Consider the following 19,233-nt stretch of genomic DNA (forward strand, 5'->3'; position numbering starts at 1 on the left):
AATCCTTAAAATACAAGAACAAATAAATTACTTATTATATTCGGAATAAGAAAAATTTTTACATCAAAATACATCATATGCATTTTATGCTTTTATATTAGTTTCGATGAAAAAACATACACTATCAGAATTTTATAATTTACCGACAGAATATTTCGTCAATAATTAAACACTAATTCTATTAGCATGATTTTTACTGACAGACTTACAAATGGTTACTGTTTGTTGAAAAAAATTTCCTCGGTGATTCATGTTATGTCTATAATTATGTTGGTAATATAATCACTGATAAATTTAAAAAAAAAAAATAGAGGCTAAAAAACATTTATACGCTTTATTTCGTTGGTATATTCCTCGATGAATATGACATATCACCGACAAAAAAGACCGTTTGTAATTTTATTTTTGATTATTTTAATATTACCGATAAAATTAAATCGTTGATGATTAAATAGTAGAAGCGACATTTCTAGTAATTCTTTTTGAACTCTCTAGAATATATTGACGGACTTAATTTGTCAGTAAGACCATCAATAATTTTAGTAAAATAGTTTTTTTTTAAATCTACTAAACAAAGTAGAAAATAATTAAAAGAAATTAAAATAAAATAAGAATCAAATATTTATTACATATTTAAAAATTTATCATTTCAAATACAATTCATCTAGAAGAGAAGAGCTTTATTGCTCCTTATTTGTGCAACTAAGATATTTGCAATATGCCTATTAAGATTCCAACATCACCACATTAGTTTAGATGCACTTCTAAATAAGATCTTTGAATCAAATATTATATAACTCAAATATATCTCAACAAGATGAACCTAAGCTCTAGATTTAGGAGGAAAATCAAAGCATTAAAAAAAAAGAAAAATACTAAAAGAGAGGTGAGGAAAAATATATAAAATCTAAAAGACTCATAGATTAAACTCTTTCTTCACCCCACCCCTTTTTTTATAGTGAATTTTAGAAGTTAAAAGGTTGAAGAATTAATAAGAATTAATTCTCACTATTATCAACCTTTAATTAGCCACAATAAATCAATAATTAAATCTAGAAAAATCAAGGGTTCTTTAAGTACAAAAACCAAGGATTCTTTGAGATTAATTTTTCATTCACCTATAATTTATTTAATTAAAATAAGTTTTCAACCGGTTCTTTAACATGGTATCAATTAGGAGTTCGAATCTTATTATCTATTTTAATTAATAAAAGTAACCGTAAATCTAAACAAGTTTTAAACCCAATAAATTTTCACTAAAAAAAATTATATTAAAAATTAATATAAATCAAATCTTAAAACAAAATAAAAATAATTCCAAATCATCAAACATTTCTTCTCCCTTTCCAAACCATACGATTCAATAATATTGCGGGCTCTCCCTGCTACTGTGTGCAGGCACTACATAGATATTGACAATGTTGACTTCCTGTAATTTGTACACTTATTATGTATTCCGTGGAATTCCTCAAAATGCAATTGTATTAAATACGATGAGAAATCATACCATCACAGTTTTTCTACGAGGTTGACGAGAAAGTTACTAAATTTTCCACTGAATAGATAATGGACGGGCCAGCGTTGTCAGATTCAAGAAATCAAAGATTAAAAAATAATTGTTTCCATTTTATGCATATTTAAATTTAGATACTTTAATTTCAGAGTTCATCTAAAAACTTTAAGAATATCTGAAGGTTTCATTAACATGGTGTTTTTGCACCAACTATGCACAAGACATGGCTACTGCGCGCTGCTGATATGTCTATTCAACATTATTAAGATTGAAATATTGTGATCCTTATTGCAAATTCACTGGTTGGTATAGTCAATTACCCATAGACGGTGACATAGAGTGGTTCTTGTTCTTGTTCTTTTAATTTTTTAAGTGATAATCTAAAAATTAATTTAGATCTTCAATTTGAAGTCAGAATATTCTCAAAGAAAGTCAAATTCTAACGCATAAAACGATGCCAACATAATTTGTAAGGATTAAACAGAAAAGAAATAAAGTTTGATTACAAAAATCAAATTACAAATTTTATTGTTCAAATTGATATATAGTTGAAGAGAAGTAGCTAAACCCGACAAATGACTTATCAGGCGACCGCATTAACTATGTGAGAAGAGATCTCCCATATTTATTGTGCAAAATGTCTTAGGCATTGGAGGCCACTTAGTTGCAAGGTCCAAAGAAATTTTTGCTCTTTCACAACAAACACTAAGAGGAAGCTTCCGAAAAGAGAGAGTACAATCAAAAGCACAAGTTTGTTGCTCGGTTTTGCCGCTTTTTGAAAGATTATTTTGTTTTTTATTTTAAAAATGTTTTTGAAAAATTTTTATTTTTTTATTTATTTCAAATTAATATTATTTTTAATATTTTTAGATTATTTTGATGTACTGTATCAAAAATAAATTTTAAAAAATAAAAAAATTATTTTAATATATTTTAAACTTTTAGATATTCAATCCGAGAAATAATTGTCCGAAAAGAGGGTATGTAATGACTGTCAAATCTATATTTTTAAAATTTGACAAAGAGTTAGGTAAAAATTTATAAATTAATCCATTAAATTATGTTTAAATAACATTATTAAAATATTCTTTTTATTGTTAATATATTTTTACATTTTAAAAAAAATTATATTAAACCGGTGGGAAGCTCGGGTTAATATACTAATTCGTTGGCAAATCAAGAGGCGTCTCGCGGCAAGAAGATGTTAAGAGCATTGGATTTTGTTTTCCTCTTCAACAGTAGGTTTAGCATTGGATTTTGTTTTCAAGCCACTGAAACCCCTCATGATGGATCCGTTTTCTTGCAATTAGAATTATGGACTAGTGTTTATGGGCTTTTAAGGCCAAATAGGCCGGCTGGGTTAGTGTTTGTGGGTCTCAATGCATACTGGGCTGAGCGTAAGTCAACCATTGGTAAATGTCAATACATTTGGGCTATGATTCTTGATACCTTGGGCTAATTTGTTTTGGGTTGTACTCTTGGGTTTAATGGGTTTTGGTCAGGTGTAAACATGTTAAAAAAATTGATGAAAAACATAATAAAAAAAATAATATATAAAATAACATCAAATTTATGTGAGTATATATTGTGGCGAAGTATTTAAAAAAAAAATCAATTTTTTCATATTTAATTATTGTAAAAAAAAAAATTGTCCTTCTGATGCTTTTTTTTACATAAAAAAAGAGAAAAAAAAACTATTTTAGCATTATAAAAAAAAAACTTCTCTTAGCATTAAAAAAAGGAGTTTTTATTTTGCATTGGAATCTAAATAAAATGTTCTTGTATTATTTTTTTTATTTTTTTTATTAAAAAAATATCACTTGCATTTTTATATTTAATAACAAGTTTATTAAATACAATAAGACTTGATCAAAATCAAAAGACCCATCAGAACTACATATCCAATAAACTAAAAAAAAAAAAAACCAACCCTAGTTTTCTAATTTTTTTTATTTACCTTTAATGCAAATGAGAACCTAGAAATAAAATTCATGCAAATGAGAACCTAGAAATAAAATTCGAGAATTCAAAACTAAAAATTAAAACTTTAATTTAGACTTTTTCTATAAGTTTCTTTGTTTAGAATCGATATAGGGAGTTTTGTTTTTATGAAAGACAAACCTCCTTCTTTAAAGGTTCGATATTATATTTTTACAAATGATCAAATTGACGTGTCTTCTATTTTTGGGGATCAATGTCAAATTTTCCTTAAATAATTAGAAATAAATTGGAAATAAACTAAAAAAATAGGGTAATTAAAAAGATAAATTTAGAAAAAAATACATAATAAAAAATTATTTTATAGGTTTAGGAAATATATTTTATTTCTCTTACATTATATTTTTTTAATATGTTTTAAGCTTATTTGAGCTTATTAAAAGTTATTTTATGGGTTTAACATGACTAAGAGACTTTGTGAATTAATTGCTAAAAATTAAAAAAATTCGCATTTTATGTTCCAGACTTTTATTGCTTGTTTCAAGTTTTTCACTAAGTTGGAGTTCTAGAATGGAAATGTTTGCTTCATCAAAGTTAAAGTACACATATCAAGTTTTCTAGAAAATCCATTATGAGCAAAAGTTCGAGTTCCCTCGGGGCTCTAAATGGAATCGTAAAATCAGGCCTGAATTCTATTTGCGGTAGGATTTGATGTTCGCACACTAAACATTTAAATGGACATATCTTGACTTTCAGGTATTAAAATTAGGCGGTTCAAAGATCTAAATTCATCTACACATCTAGAACTACAACATTTATGAAGGGCTCAAGAATATAAAAGATCATTTTCAATACAAAAACCCTGATGCAAGCTGGAGGGAGAGTTTTGTTTCCTAATCTGGTGGGAATTGATTATAATTGGGAATCCTATAATTAAAAAGAAATCTAAAAGGATTGGAGAGATTTTCTCTATAATATTTAATCTCTTAATTTTTATCCTTGATATCTTATCATTAAAGCTACCTTTTTTCATGTTAAATAGAAGGGAAAAAAAAATCAGATAGAGGGATCATTCCACTTCCTTCCTTCTTTCTATTTTCTTTTCGCAATTCCTTGAGGATGAACAACTAATTCTTTTGTTCAGTTCAAAGGGAATAGAATCCATCTCAATTATCGATTGTGAGAAGTAACATGTATCATTGTAATTCTTTCACATTCAAGTACTTATTCATTCTTGTTTTAAATTTATGCTACTGATTTCTGCTCATGCTAATTGAATTGGTTTGAGATGATAATATATATTTTCTAGTTTCTTTCAATTTGTAATTGTTATTAAGGACAAGAATAAGAAACAAATGAATTAATTGTTATTAGTTTAATTTATTAGGGAGGAATAGGTCAAGTAAAATTGTTCAAGCTTTTGAACTGTTGTTTGGAAAAAATTTACAATCTTTGATCCTACGACTATTACCGAGTGAATGAAAATTGTGTTTCAATATTAAACTCGCTTGATGATAAAGAATTGATTAGAAGTTTTATCTGATTAATTTTATTGTTAATTTTCTCGATTCCCCTTAACTTTAAAGGAAATCGAGTTTATTTGCTAGAATTGAAAGGATATTTATTTTACTTATATGATCAATCAATTTATAAGAGTGGATGTATAGTTCTTTGAACTGAGTTAACAAAATATGGATTTATCTTTTTATTTTTAGAATTTATTTTCTTTAATTTTTTATTCAAACCCTCGTCCTTTCTTAATTTGGTATCTTGTAAAAAGATTTAGCAAAGTCCTATTTGGGTTTGACCTAATTTTCATAATCATACTATAAAATCTCTCCTTTTTTTGTGATAATAAAGTTAGAATTAAATTTTAGAGATTTTCACAACATATAACATTAGTTTCTATCAATGCCTTAATTCCTTTTATGTTATAGAATTGTCAAGTGCTGCTTATCTTAATTTTTACTCCATCACAAACTCTAACATTGACGCTGAGTGTCGCACGTGTGCGGCGTCGCGGTGAAAACATCCACCCTCAAAATATCTTATCTTCTATCTCTCTGGCAAATATTAGGAGACAATGAATTCTTGTCTCTTATCAATGAAAAATTAGAATGGGAGTCGCCACCTAGTATTTTGGTCACTAGGAACCCTAATTAGTCTCAGAGATCGGGTACGAGAACTGGTTGCGTAAAGGGAAGGTATTAGCACCCCAAATACACCCTACCTAAGGTAAGCTGTATTGTTTTGTTGTCTGATAAAATCTAAGGTCTTGTCATGCTTTCTAGTTGTTGGTCCCTCTATGGTTTAAGAAAAGTTCTCATCGGTAAGGAGAACCTTATCTCATCGGGTAAAACCTAATTGTTCTGACGTCAACAAAAGAATTTAATATCCAGAATACGTCTTACGTATAAGGTTGTAACCCTAAATATTAAAAGAAAAAAACAAAATAATTTTTTTTGGAATTTTTGAAATATTGGCCTAGTTCTCGTGATTTTAATAAATTGGTTATTAAAGCCAAAATGCATGCTAATACATATTTTTTTGAAATTTTCTTTGTTGTATGAAAATACAATATGATGATTTTTATTATTATTTTTGAGAGACTTGGCCGTATGCATGAAAACAAAAAAAATATATTTTTTTAATGTTTCGATGAAAACCAGGTATTTTAATATTGGATTTGTATCTTTACAGTATAAAAATACAAATCAATATTAAGCAAAATTCAATAAAATTATACGCAGAAAAATCACAAACTTTTGAAAATATTTTTTAATTTTTTTTACTGGGCCGGACCCGACCCACTCATTTTGGGCTGGGCCAGACTTGTCCGGCCTAGTGAACAGTGGAGCACTCTCCACTGTTCATATGCTACGTGAACAGTGGAGACGATGCAGTGGAGAAGAAGAAGACGAAGAAGGAAAAGGGGAAAGCGAGGAAGGCTGACATGCTGACGCTCACAGTGATGCTAGTGGCGGTGGAGAGGAAGCCGACAATGGTTCACAGTGGTTATGACGGTGGCGGGCAGTGTTTGCTGCATCTTTTCTTTTTCTTCCCCGTGCAAAGACACCAACCTCTGTTTTTTTTTTTTGCCTTCCTCGTCTGTTTCTATTTGGTTCTTCTCCTTTTGGTCTCTGGTGGGGGTGGAGCTGCTGGTGGTTTTCAGACGATGTGGTGGAGGTTGATGGACGGTGGAGTTGCTGTGGGGGGCGACAGTGGCTCTTCTCCTCTCTATGCAGAGGTGTGAGCCTCTGTTTTTTTTTTTTTTTTTCTGTTGATTGATACTCCCTTCTCAGTGGCGGCGTTGTGGCAGCGGTGGAGAGGAAAACCAACGGTGGTTCTTCTTTTTCCTTCCTTCTTCCTCTGTAACTTTCTTTCCCCGTCTCTCCATTCTTTTCAAAAGATTTCCCACCTTCTGTTTTCTCCTTCTCCCTTTTTCTCTCTTTTCCTTTCTGTCCCCATCCTGTTTTCTCTTCTTCTCCTCTCTCGTTCCTCCCTGTCTCGTTCTTTTTCTCCCCCTTTTCCTTATGCCCCTGGTGTTCGGTTCTTCCTCTGGCTTTTATAGCCAGAGGACGCAAGTGTTCTTTTGGTAATAGTCGCATGCATCACGACGACGAGAAATATCAGCCGCAAGACGCGCCTCCTGATTGAAAACGGTTCCATTATCACTGCCAATGTCTCCTGCCTTTAATGCCACAGCTGTTATGTTTAAGAAGAGTGAATAGTGCTTTAATGGAACGACGCCGTTTGGATTTCTTCTGATTTATCATTGAAGTTTTTTGCAATTTTGTAATCAAACCCCTGGAAAAACTGTATCTGGATCCCTTAATTTTAGCGCTTTTCCTGGTTTGGTCTTTGGCTTCGGATTGTTTCAATTAAGTCCTTAATTGGCCATCAAACTTCAATACTTATGCAATTAAACCCATGATTTGAACAAATTAACTCTTAAAAGTTATAATTGGACCCAAAACTTTAATTTTTTCCAATAAAAGCCTAAATTGACTTAAAAATCAATTTTTTCTTACAATCCAACCCTCCATAAATTCCTTTAAACCTTAGATAAAATTTCATTTAGTCCATAAACATCTGATTTTGGACTTTTCTTCCTCAACTTGAATTTTCTTTGTCAACAGGGCTCTCATCAGTAAAAAATATAATGTCAAATTTCAATTCTTGTATTTTTGAACCTCCTCAACCAATTCCTAGCCATTTTATAGGCGTTCCAACATCCTTTTCACTCCTATTTTTTTCTTCCGAATATATTATTTGATATGTATTTTTGATATATTTTTATTTATTTATTTTTTTCATTTTTTTGTGGGGAAACCCAAAAATGGGTAACAACACTGAGCTTTGGGCTTTTTGGTAGTGAAAATTTCCTCTCATCTAACGAGGAAAAAAAAGCACGAGTTTTCTGAATCTACCTCTTTTATTTTCATATTTGTTATTTTAAGAGTCTAATTTTTATCTTAAGATATCATATTCATAAGGTTTCACGATTAATATTTCTTAATTGTTTTTCTAGCCACCACATTATTAAAAACTTTTTTTATTCCTTGTGTAGATTGTTTTCTAGTCTATAAAAAGTCATACATTTTGAAGCTTAGAATTCAAAACATATTTTTCGTTAAAAAATACAATGAAATTCAAATAAGAAGTTCCTCCCATATAATAAGAAAAAAAAAACTAATTTGGAGGGAAGATAGAGCTATTATTTTTTTTATTAGAAAAGTAAAATAATCAATTACTCTTGCTTATTTTATACATATAGGTTGTGTCATTTTCTTTTCAACAAATGAACCTAGAAATGTTTATATTTTTATGCATTAGTTAGTTGAATAATCTCCTAACTCCAGGAGTTTGATTCACTTTTCTTGGTTGAAGTTGTAATTTTTCTATAGTTTAGAGTTATAACCTTAGAGCTTGATAGCTATAGTTTCTTTCTTTATAGTTTAGGGCTGTAAAGCTTTAGGGATTAAGGAACCCTATCCATGTTATATGCTATGTCAGTTGATACCAAAATAGGCTAGCTTATTTGATGAACGAAGACAGTAGAAACCTACCCCACAATGTAGGAGTAAGGGTCATATCAGGCACTATGAAAGCTCAGGAAATAGCGTAAAGAACCATACCATAAAATTTTTATCAACAAGAGCATTTCATAGCAAAATTGATTGAGTGGATAGATCACTTACGATGAAGAGAAGAGAAGAGAAGAGAAACATGCTCGGAGATTTACCTCAAGGTAGGCATAACCTTAGACTTATTTTTGAAAATTCACCTAAACAACCACTTGTCTATATGAAGGGTGTTAATGAAGACAAACATGATAGTGGGTCGTAGAGCCTTGACAAACCAAGATAGACCACCACAACCCAAGAGATATAAATTCGTCATCATCATCAACGAGCAATAGAACCAAAAACCTTTTAAAGTTAGGATTTTGAGTTTCTTAAGTAAGAGTACTTACAATAGTTTGGATGAAGAATTATGACAAAAGAATAAATTAGAGAATGATCATACATTTTGAGAAAAATTGAGAATAAGTATTTTTGTAGAGACATAGTAGAGAATTTTATTCTCAAATATATGTAGAAGATGAGTTACTTTCTTATTTTTTTTACTTAAGAGACACCTAGCATCTTAGAGATTGATGAGTTTTCCATGTATAGGTTTTCTTCATCTACTTCTTTGTACGTGGAAAATATCATATTCTTAATGCATACATTTCTTATAACACCAGTATCAACCCATCACTATTCAGGATTGTATAATCAGGTTGACTTTGAAAACAACAAACATGTTTATTTCTAAAACTTTATCAGCCAGGTAATCAACTTTTATTAATATTGGCTTCAACAATCATTTCTTTTCTTGGGTTGCTTTGTTGGACATTATTTTGTTCACCATGATTTGTTTAATCAGCATCATTTCACTTATGAATTATACCATTAAAAATAGTATCGTGTGAATTATTTCTTCACTAAGTAAGTTTTTAGGAAAGATTGAAGAGGTCACAAACGATCCCGCTTAAAACTCAATCTCTTTAGATAGAACTTATTAGCATATTTATTCACCTCACTAACTTTTTGTATATATAAATAGTAACATATAGTTTAATAATGATGTATACATGAGCAAATTTGACCAGATAACTTTGATGTCATTTTTAGATTTAGAAATTTGGTGACTATGAACCTTTACATAACGACAACTTCAATCTTGAACTTTTTGTTAAAAGCATTTCAAAGTATCTTTGCACTCTTGATTGAATTATACACATCATATTGTGTATTTTTTAATATATATTCAAAATACAACTTTTTAAAGCACAAAATCATTGTTACACGTGTGTGGCATTGCAACGATCATCTTTCTGGATCAGGAATAATGTGAGTGGAAAGGATAAAAAATTCCTGTCTCTTATCAGTAGAAAGAGATTATGAGAGTCGCCATCTAGTATTTTAGTCACTAGGAACCCTAACTAGTCTCAGAGTTTGGGTACGAGGACTAGTTGCATAAATAAAAAATATTAGCAACCCTAATACGTCTTACCTGAGGTAAGCTGCATTGTTTATTTGTTTGATATAAACTTAGATATTGTTGTGTTTTCTAATCATTAGTCTATCTATGGTCGAAGAAAAGTCTTTCTCAGTAAGGAGATTCTTATTTTATCAGGTTAAAAATCTAATCATTCTAATGTCAATATAAAAATAAAACAAACTATATTTTCATTTAATATCAGAATATGTCTTACATATAAGTTCATAATTCCAAATACTAACAAAAAATAAAATTCTTTTTTTGGTATTTTTGAAATATAGGCCTAGTTCTTATGGCTTTAATAAACTGGTTATTAAATTTAAAAATGTATGCAAATGCATTTTTTTAATCTTTATATGGAAATATGATATGATATTTATATATATATATATATTTGAGAGACTTGGCCATATGCACACCTATAAAACATATTTTTTGTTTTTTATAAGTGAGAATTTCTAAAGTAATTTTTTGAATTTCTTGAAATTTCAGTGAAAAGCAGGTACTTTGATACCAGATTAGTATTTTACAATATAAGTCCATAACTTCGATATGAAGTACAAAAATTAAGGAAAACATGCGATGGGCCCACAAATAAATTCAAAATGACCCATGAAATTTTGTAGAACTTTCTGAGATTTTTTAAGGGCATGTTTGGCTAGATTTTAAGATAAAAGCAAATTTAAAACCAAAGGAAAGAGATAAGGGTGCGTCTGTCAAACACACCCTTAGCCTAAGGGCTGGGCTGGTTGGGTCTGTTGAAGGCCTAACAAAACCTCTTTTTTTTTTTTGGATATGGCTAGGCTGAAGGTCTAGTCCAATAACCGATTAACTGGCTACCATGCTCAACACAGTAACCAGTTAATTATAATTAGTTTGTTGCAGAACATGAAATTGCTCACATTCTGCATGCAAGCTAAAGGAAGCATAAGGGAGAAACAATACAGGAGGGGGAAAAAGATTACCTGGAATGGGGGCAGCGTGGTCATTGTCACTAACGATGGCTCATGATGGCGTTGCCCTGAGGTGGTGATTGGGATGAGGAAAAGTGGTTCAAACGTTGTTTCAAACTAATGGAGAGAGGAGGCTGCCGCCCGTTGTTCCAGCTTCACAACAAGTAAGCAAAATAATATAAAACTTGAAATAAAATAATTTGATAAACAAAAATATTTAAATTATACAAGATTAAAAATAAAAGTTTTTTGTTTATTTTAGTTCAAATTAAATATGCATTATGTTAAAAAAATTATATTTGAACAAGAAAGACAAAATGCATGATTATACCAATAAGCTTGCAAGTACCATATATAAACTAAACAAATATATAAACATGGTTTAAAAAAGCTTAATTCATAAGAAATATATCATGCAACAACTCAAAGAGATTCAAATAAATTTCATAAATTATAATTTTAGAAGATAAATTATAACTTTAAAACAAAGATAGATAACAACTTTCTAAAGTTAAATAAAAAAAAAAACCAAAAGCAAACTAAAAGGTTATAAATTAAAACATATAGTATTGAAATAAATATATATGTGAGAATATAGAAAATTAAAAAAAAGTTAAATTATAACTTAAATTTTAAAGATGCTAAAAACCCTTTAGCAATAATCTATATAATAATTATTATTTTTATTTTCACATGATAAACTAAACAAAGTCTAATATATAGATTAAAGACTTAAAATTGTAGATCAAAATTTGTAAATATATTTATTAGACTAGTGAGTAAAGATATTTATTTTATCATCACAAAGACATGCTAAATAAAAGATTTCCAACAAAAGCCTAGAATTTATATATGTTTTAAACTATAAGTATGTAAAAGCATAACTAAAGACAAACATGCTTTCAACACAAAAAATAATAATAATAGAACTCTAGCATGCATACTAAACACATATAATCAAACTTGCAATATATATAAGATCAAATTCCTAACATGCATACTAATAATAAAAATAACAATGCTTAAATTAAAATAAATAAGGATACTTACTTACTTGTTGAAGCACTTTAAAAGAATAAAAGTTTTGTTATTGTCAAAAATAAATTATTTATCCTTAACGCTTAATTGCTCCTCACTTGTGCAACTAGGATATTTGCAATATGACTTTTAAGATTCCAACAAAACAACCTTAATTTAAATACACTTCTAAATAAGATCTTTGCACTAAAGATTATGTAACTCAAATATATCTCAACAAGATGAACCTAAATTCTAGATTTGGGAGGAACTTCAAATGATAAAAAGGAGAAGAAAAATACTAAAAAAAAAGGTAAGGAAGAGTGTGTGAAATCTGAAAAATTCTTAAACTCTTATTCCACTCTCCTTTTATAGTGAATTTTAAAAGTTAAGAAATTAAAAAATTAATTCTCATTATTATCAACCTTTAATTAACCACCATAAATTAAGAATTAAATCTATAAAATCAAGGGTTTTTTAAGATTAATTTTTCATTCAACCATAATTTGTTTAATTAAAACAAATTTCCAGTAGGTTCTTTAACATAATATTAGAGACTTAATGACTAAACAATCATTTAAATTTCATCCCTTTTTAATTAATAAAAATAAACACAAAGCAGTATAATCCTATATAAATTTTAAGTTTTAAACCTCAATATTTTTTTGATTGAACAAATATGTTAAATCTTGGTAGGAGATTAAAAATTTCAAATCATCAATAATTTCTTCTCCCTTTCCAAATCATATGATACGACAAAAATGTTTTTAAGGGACTTAAAAACATTCAATAACCTTATATAAAACAATTCATTTAAGGTGAGATCATACATAACTTTTTGTTTAGCGAATTTGATACATATGGAGGCAGGATTCCTAGTGAAAGAGATTGGGATTCACCTGTAGAGAGGAAGTAAATCTTAAGAAGATTTCGTTTTTCATTGGGAATGAGAGCATCTATAATCACAATAAAATAAGAAGATTAATGAATTAAACCATTTGCAATAATTTCTTCTCCCTTTCCAAATCATATGATGCGACAATATTGTGGGCTCTCCTTGCTAGCTAGTGTGCAGGTCCTGTAGATATTGACAATTCAGTGGAAACTTTCTAAATTCAGGTAAAGCTTCATATAAAAAATATCAGCCACCTCATTTCCTTCGCTTCACCGGACACAGAAACTCGGTTTAAGGGACTTGAAAACATTCAATAAACTAATATAAAAAGCTTCACTAAGTTATAAAATTTTAAATTGAAATAGTTGTTTGATATAATAATGATATTATATTAAAGAGCTTTTATTTGAAATAATTTATTGGATAATAATATAAAAATATATATTTTCTTTTACGTCTATACCAAATTTTACTGCAAACATTTTAAGATTAAAAAATCATTATTTTCATTTTATGCTTATTTACCTCAAAATTTTAAGAAAATTTTGTTTTATAATTTTATTTGTATTTTTATTTTTATCACTTTTTTAATAAATAAATATTTTTTTTATACAAAAAGATATTTAAACTCAAGACTTTCTTTTGTAAAAATAGATAAATAGAGAACCTAATCGAAGTTTAACTCACTACTAGAAAATTGACAAATACAAACAAAAATATCAACCGAATTTTTCCATCGGTATATTGTGATGACCTTTACCAACATAATCGGCCCTCTTATCCCCCTTTTATTTCTCCTTTTTCCTTAAGTATTTTTTCTTGCATCAAACAGCAACACCCCCCCCCAATCTCAACACAATTCAACCTCTTACAACAATTCAGCCACCACAATACTCAATTTGTTAATATATGTGTTCTAATTCAATTTTTTTTTTTAGGATTCTCTTCTTTAAGTAAGTAAATCTATCTTTTTTTTATTTGAACTCAATTTTAAAATGTTATTTTTTTTTTTGCATATTTTTGTAATATATGTATTAATTTTTGTTGTGTTTACTTGTTTTATAGGTTTTTCTCATACAAATTTGTTGTATGGATTTATGATTTGTACATGCTAGGATTTGTTTTAGATTTTATAAAATTATATTTGTTTGTAAATTGATGAAATTTATGTCAAATTTTTTACTTTAGTGTTTTGTGATAAAATAAATAATGACTTATTTAACGAGTCCGTTTTATATTTTATCAATTTTATTGCTGAGTTGAATTTTTTGTTAAAGGTGTAGAAATTACCAACGAGAGTTTTTTTGACGGATTGTTTTTGTCCATGAGCCCGTCGATGAAGGACGTATCGACAGACTATGAGTGTAAATACCGATGGAAATGTCTGTCGGTAAAACTCTTAAATTTGATAGTGACTATAACTCATTATAGAATTTCATATTGCTCTTATTGTCCATGCTATTTTTTTATATTTCAAGAAATTTTGCTTTTGAAATCAAATTTTGTACATATATTGTTAAGTTAAATTAAGAAATATTTTTGTTTAGGTAGTCATTAATTGATAAATTCTTATACTTTTAGGAAAAAAAAATTGAAGTTAACAAAATAAGAAGGCATTTTATGTTAGTTTTTGTTTTTTTCACTGATATAACCTGAAGGATTTTATGGGCAAATTAATGAATTAAAGGATTTTTTTAGAAAGAATTTGATAGAGCCCATATATTTTTTAAATGAACGTGCCCATTTAAAACTGATGTCACAAAACGATATTATTGGAGCTTCAATCCTGCTCATCATGGTTCAGTGGTAGCCTTTATCGATAGTCTATGTTCTCCTTGTATTGGGAATGAGGGCAAATATATATCACAATTAGCTGTGAATATTAATGGGTGGAGCAATCAGCTGTCTATGTTTTTCATTAATTTGTATCGATAGTTTCTTTTTTTTTTTTTTTTAATTTTAGTTATTGTTCTTTTAATTTTTTCAGCTATAACTTAGAATTTTATTCCATAGTATTGATTTTCAATTTAAAGTCAGAATATTCTCAAACCCTTCATGTATGTGACATCATGCAAAGAAAAATAAATTCTAATGTATAAAACAGTGCCAACATAATTTGAAAGAAATAAAGTTCGATGATGAAATTCATATTACAAAAATTTATTGTTCCAATTGATAATTGAAAAGAAGTAGCTTAAACACTATGAGAAGAGATCTCCCAAACTTATTGTGCAAAATGCCATAGGCAGTGGAGGCCACTCAGCTGTAAGATCCAAATAAATTTTCTCCATTGTAGGCCGAGATTGGGGATTGGGATGCAAGCATGCAAGTGCAATTTTCATCACGTGGACAACGCCCTCTGCTGCTCCTTTTTTAGGAAGTGAGATGCGTTGGTCTAACACATCCTTCAATAGTGCATGTTGAGCAATCGGTGGCATCGACGATGATGACGAAGATCCTGGTGATAAGAGTGCTGAAATGAGATCGCCTGGGTGCCTTCCTGTCATCACCTCCATTGTTACCACTCCGAAGCTATAGACATCACATTTTTCAGTCACTTTCATTGTGTAAGCTAGCTCTGCCAAAAAAATTTGATTATGCTTAGTTTTTATCAAATAGTTGAACGAAAAGACATTAACTTGATGTTGAAATAAAGCTACGCACCTGGAGCAGTATATCCAAAAGTACCTGCAAATGAGGTCCAATTGGATGAGTCAGGCATCAACATTCTAGCTGTGCCAAAGTCAGAGACATGTGCCTCATATTCCAAATCCAGAAGGACATTATTGCTGGTAATGTCTCGATGAATGATCGGAGGAGAGCAAGAATGGTGTAGATAGGATAAAGCCCCAGCCATCCCTTTCACAACAATTAGCCTTTTCATCCAATCCAGCTCAATTGCTTGTTCCTCACTGGTTATAATCTTTCTCAAGCTTCCTCTTTCAACGAACTCATAAACCAGAAAAGAATGCTTTGCATGTGAGCAAAATCCATACATTTTCACAATATTTCGATGTCGAATATTTGCCAACACGCGAACTTCCTTTTCAAAAGCTTTAAAATCGGACAACTTTTCTGTTTGTGACCGGTGAAGTTTCTTCACAGCAACCACCTGTTCTGTTGGCATCACTGCTTTATAAACAGTTCCATATCCTCCTTCGCCAATGCAGTAGTTGGAGTTGAATTCCTCTGTAGCCTCAACGATATTCTCATACAACTTCTTCCCATCATGGCCCAATATCGTGAATATGTTTCGATCTTGTTCATTTTCTGGCTCAGCTTTTCTCTTCCTAGCTCTTTGGCGGAGAATTATGAATAAAGCTCCAATCACAACAAACACTAAAAGCAAGCTTCCTAAAAGAGGGAGTACAATCAAAATCACAAGTTTGTTGCTCTTTCTCTTAACAGTTGTTCTGCTTTTTGGAAGATTGCACGGCTTTAGACCACTGGCGTTGCCACATATACCCATATTATCCCTTAATGCCTCAAATGAAGCGTTGTGGAAGGCTTTGATATCGGGAATGGGGCCTTGTAGCTTATTGGATGATATATCCACAGCTGTTAAGCTTAACATGTCTTTGAAAGTGCTCGGAATCCGTCCAGAAAGCATGTTGTGAGAGACATTTAGAGTTTCCAACTTTTGCAGTTGCCCAAGTTGCCTCGGTATCTCTCGAGTCAGGAAATTGCAGCTAAGATCAAGATCTTGAAGAGAAAGTAGAAAGCCTATCTCACCTGGAATGCTTTCTCTAAATTTATTACCGCTGAGGTTCAGCAACAATAAATTTGAGCATTCCCCAAGTTGTTTTGGAATCAATCCACTCAGATTATTAGATGCTAAATTAAGGATTTGAAGATTGGAAAGCATCTTAATATCTAAGGGAATGGCACCTGAAAGATGGTTGTTGTTAAGAATAAGCTTGTACAACAAATTCAAACCCCCTAAATCTTTTGGGATGGCTCCTTTTAACTGATTTGATGACAGATCAATCAAGTGTAGTTGAGTAGCCTTCCCAAGCTCTGGTGGTATCTCACCAGAAACATTATTGTTTGAGATTTTAAGGCTTGTCATGCTACGACAATCTCCCCATTTTGAAGAAAGCTCACCATAAAAATTATTGTAACTCAAATCAATATAATCCAGATGTGGATAGACACCAAAAACCTCAGATATATTTCCTGTTAATTGATTCCAATCAAGTCTTACTCGGTGTAAACCAGTACAGTTTTTCAACCTTTTCGGGATTGGACCTGAGAAGTAGTTGTAGGCAGCAGTAAGGGTTTCCAATACTCCTCCATGGCATAACTCTTGTGGCAAATGACCCGTGAATTCGTTGATATCCAAAGACAAAACCTTCAAATGGGTGAGATTGTTCATCTCTAAGGGCAATGGGCCGTGAAGTTTGTTCCCAAGTAATCTCAAGTTCTCAAGCGATTTAAGTTGTCCTATTTCTGAAGGAAGACATCCAGATAAATTATTTTGACTTAGAACAAGTGAAGTGAGCATTGTCATGTTACCAACAGAAGAAGGGATGGGACCAGAGAGTTGGTTCTCCGAAACACTAAGAAAAAATAAATTTTTTAATTTTTCAATGGAATAAGAGATTTCACCGGTTAAAACATTACTTGACAAGTCAAGTTCATTGAGAGACTCTACCAACCCAATTTCTTGAGGAATGGAACCAGAGAGTTTGTTACTCCCAAGATAGAGCTTAGATAAGCTTGTCAAGTTTCCAATAGAAGAAGGGATGTGACCAGAGAGTTGGTTATTAGAAAGAACAAGGAAAAATAAATTTCTTAATTTTCCAATGGAATAAGGAATTCTACTGGTTAAAACATTACTTGACAAGCCAAGTTCATTGAGAGACTCCAGCAATCCAATTTCTTGAGGAATGGAACCAGAGAGTTTGTTATCCAAAAGATAGAGCTTAGATAGGTTTGTCAAGTTTCCAATAGAAGAAGGGATGGGACCAGAGAGGTGGTTCCTAAAAAGACTAAGGAAAGATAAATTTCTTAATTTTCCAATGGAATAAGGGATTTTACCGATTAAAACATTAATTGACAAATCAAGTTGATTGAGAGACTCTAGCAACCCAATTTCTTGAGGAATGGAACCAGAGAGTTTGTTACCCCAAAGATAGAGTATGGATAGGTTTGTTAAGTTTCCAACAGAGAAAGGGATCAAACCAGTGATATTATTTTGTTCTAGTGATACTTCAATGAGCATGGTCAAGTTTCCAATAGAAGAAGGGATAGGACCAGAGAGTTGGTTCTTAGAAAGACCAAGGAAAGATAAATTTCTTAATTTTCCAATGGAATAAGTGATTCTACCGGTTAAAACATTACTTGACAAGTCAAGTTCATTGAGAGACTCTAGCAACCCAATTTCTTGAGGAATGGAACCGGATAGTTTGTTACCCCAAAGATATAGCTTAGATAGGCTTGTCAAGTTTCCAATAGAAGAAGGGATGGGACCAGAGAGTTGGTTACTAGAAAGAACAAGGAAAGATAAATTTCTTAATTTTCCAATGGAATAAGGGATTCTACCGGTTAAAACATTATTTGACAAGTCAAGTTCATTGAGAAACTCTAGCAACTCAATTTCTTGAGGAATAGAACCAAAGAGTTTGTTACCCCAAAGATAGAATATGGATAGGTTTGTCAAGTTTCCAACAGAGAAAGGGATCAAGCCAGTGAGATTATTTTGAGCCAATGAAATAACGAAAAGAGACGTCAACTTTCCAATTTCATGTGGGATGGTTCCAGAAAGAGAATTGTTCGAAAGGTCAAGAACAAAAAGATTACGGAAGGACGAGAAGTTGAAATCATAAAGCGTACCTCTCAAGCCAAAGTCTGCAAGGCTCAAATTGGTGACGCTTCCAGAATTGTCACAAGTGATTCCAATCCAGTTAATGCATGGGCTCATGCCGACCCAGGAAGAAAGGAGAGATTGGCTTTGGTTGTCAAGACTGACTTTCCATTCGAGAAGAGCCTCAGCTTCTGTATTTTTACCAAATAGTGAAGTTGTGGAGGAAGTGTGTTCAGCTAAAGCAAAGAAAGAAGAAAAGTTGACTATGTGAGGGAGAAAAAACAGGATGGGTAGAAAGAACGAGAAGAATGGTTTGTTTAGTAAGGACGTCATGGTGTGTGTTTTCAAGAGATATAGGATATGATTTGCTATGGTAGATTAGGCTCTCCCATGGAGAGGTATTTATAGGTAGGAAAACATGATTATAATTTTTTTTTTTAAAAATCATTGAATATTACATCTCTTCTCTAATTAAATTGAAATTAACTAGGCAAGTGATAGTGCATAAAATTTAAATAAATAAATAAATTTATTACTATTTTCAAACAAGAACTACTTAGAT

The 19,233-nt window shown here is 30.8% G+C and overlaps 1 protein-coding gene across 1 annotated transcript; it reads right to left on the reverse strand.

The window, feature by feature from the left end:
* Positions 1-15,066: 15,066 nt before the first annotated feature.
* On the reverse strand, positions 15,067-19,030 carry LOC7458848 (probable leucine-rich repeat receptor-like protein kinase At1g35710). The gene is made up of 2 exons (XM_002325642.4): positions 15,530-19,030; positions 15,067-15,443 (listed from the first exon to the last, which is right to left on the reverse strand). The coding sequence occupies exons 1-2, from the start codon at positions 19,002-19,004 to the stop codon at positions 15,067-15,069; spliced, it is 3,852 nt and encodes a 1,283-aa protein (XP_002325678.3). The 5' UTR covers positions 19,005-19,030.
* Between the last annotated feature and the right edge of the window lie 203 nt (positions 19,031-19,233).

This window comes from Populus trichocarpa, chromosome 19 (genome assembly GCF_000002775.5).
Source record: "Populus trichocarpa isolate Nisqually-1 chromosome 19, P.trichocarpa_v4.1, whole genome shotgun sequence".
Taxonomy (NCBI): Eukaryota; Viridiplantae; Streptophyta; class Magnoliopsida; order Malpighiales; family Salicaceae; genus Populus; species Populus trichocarpa.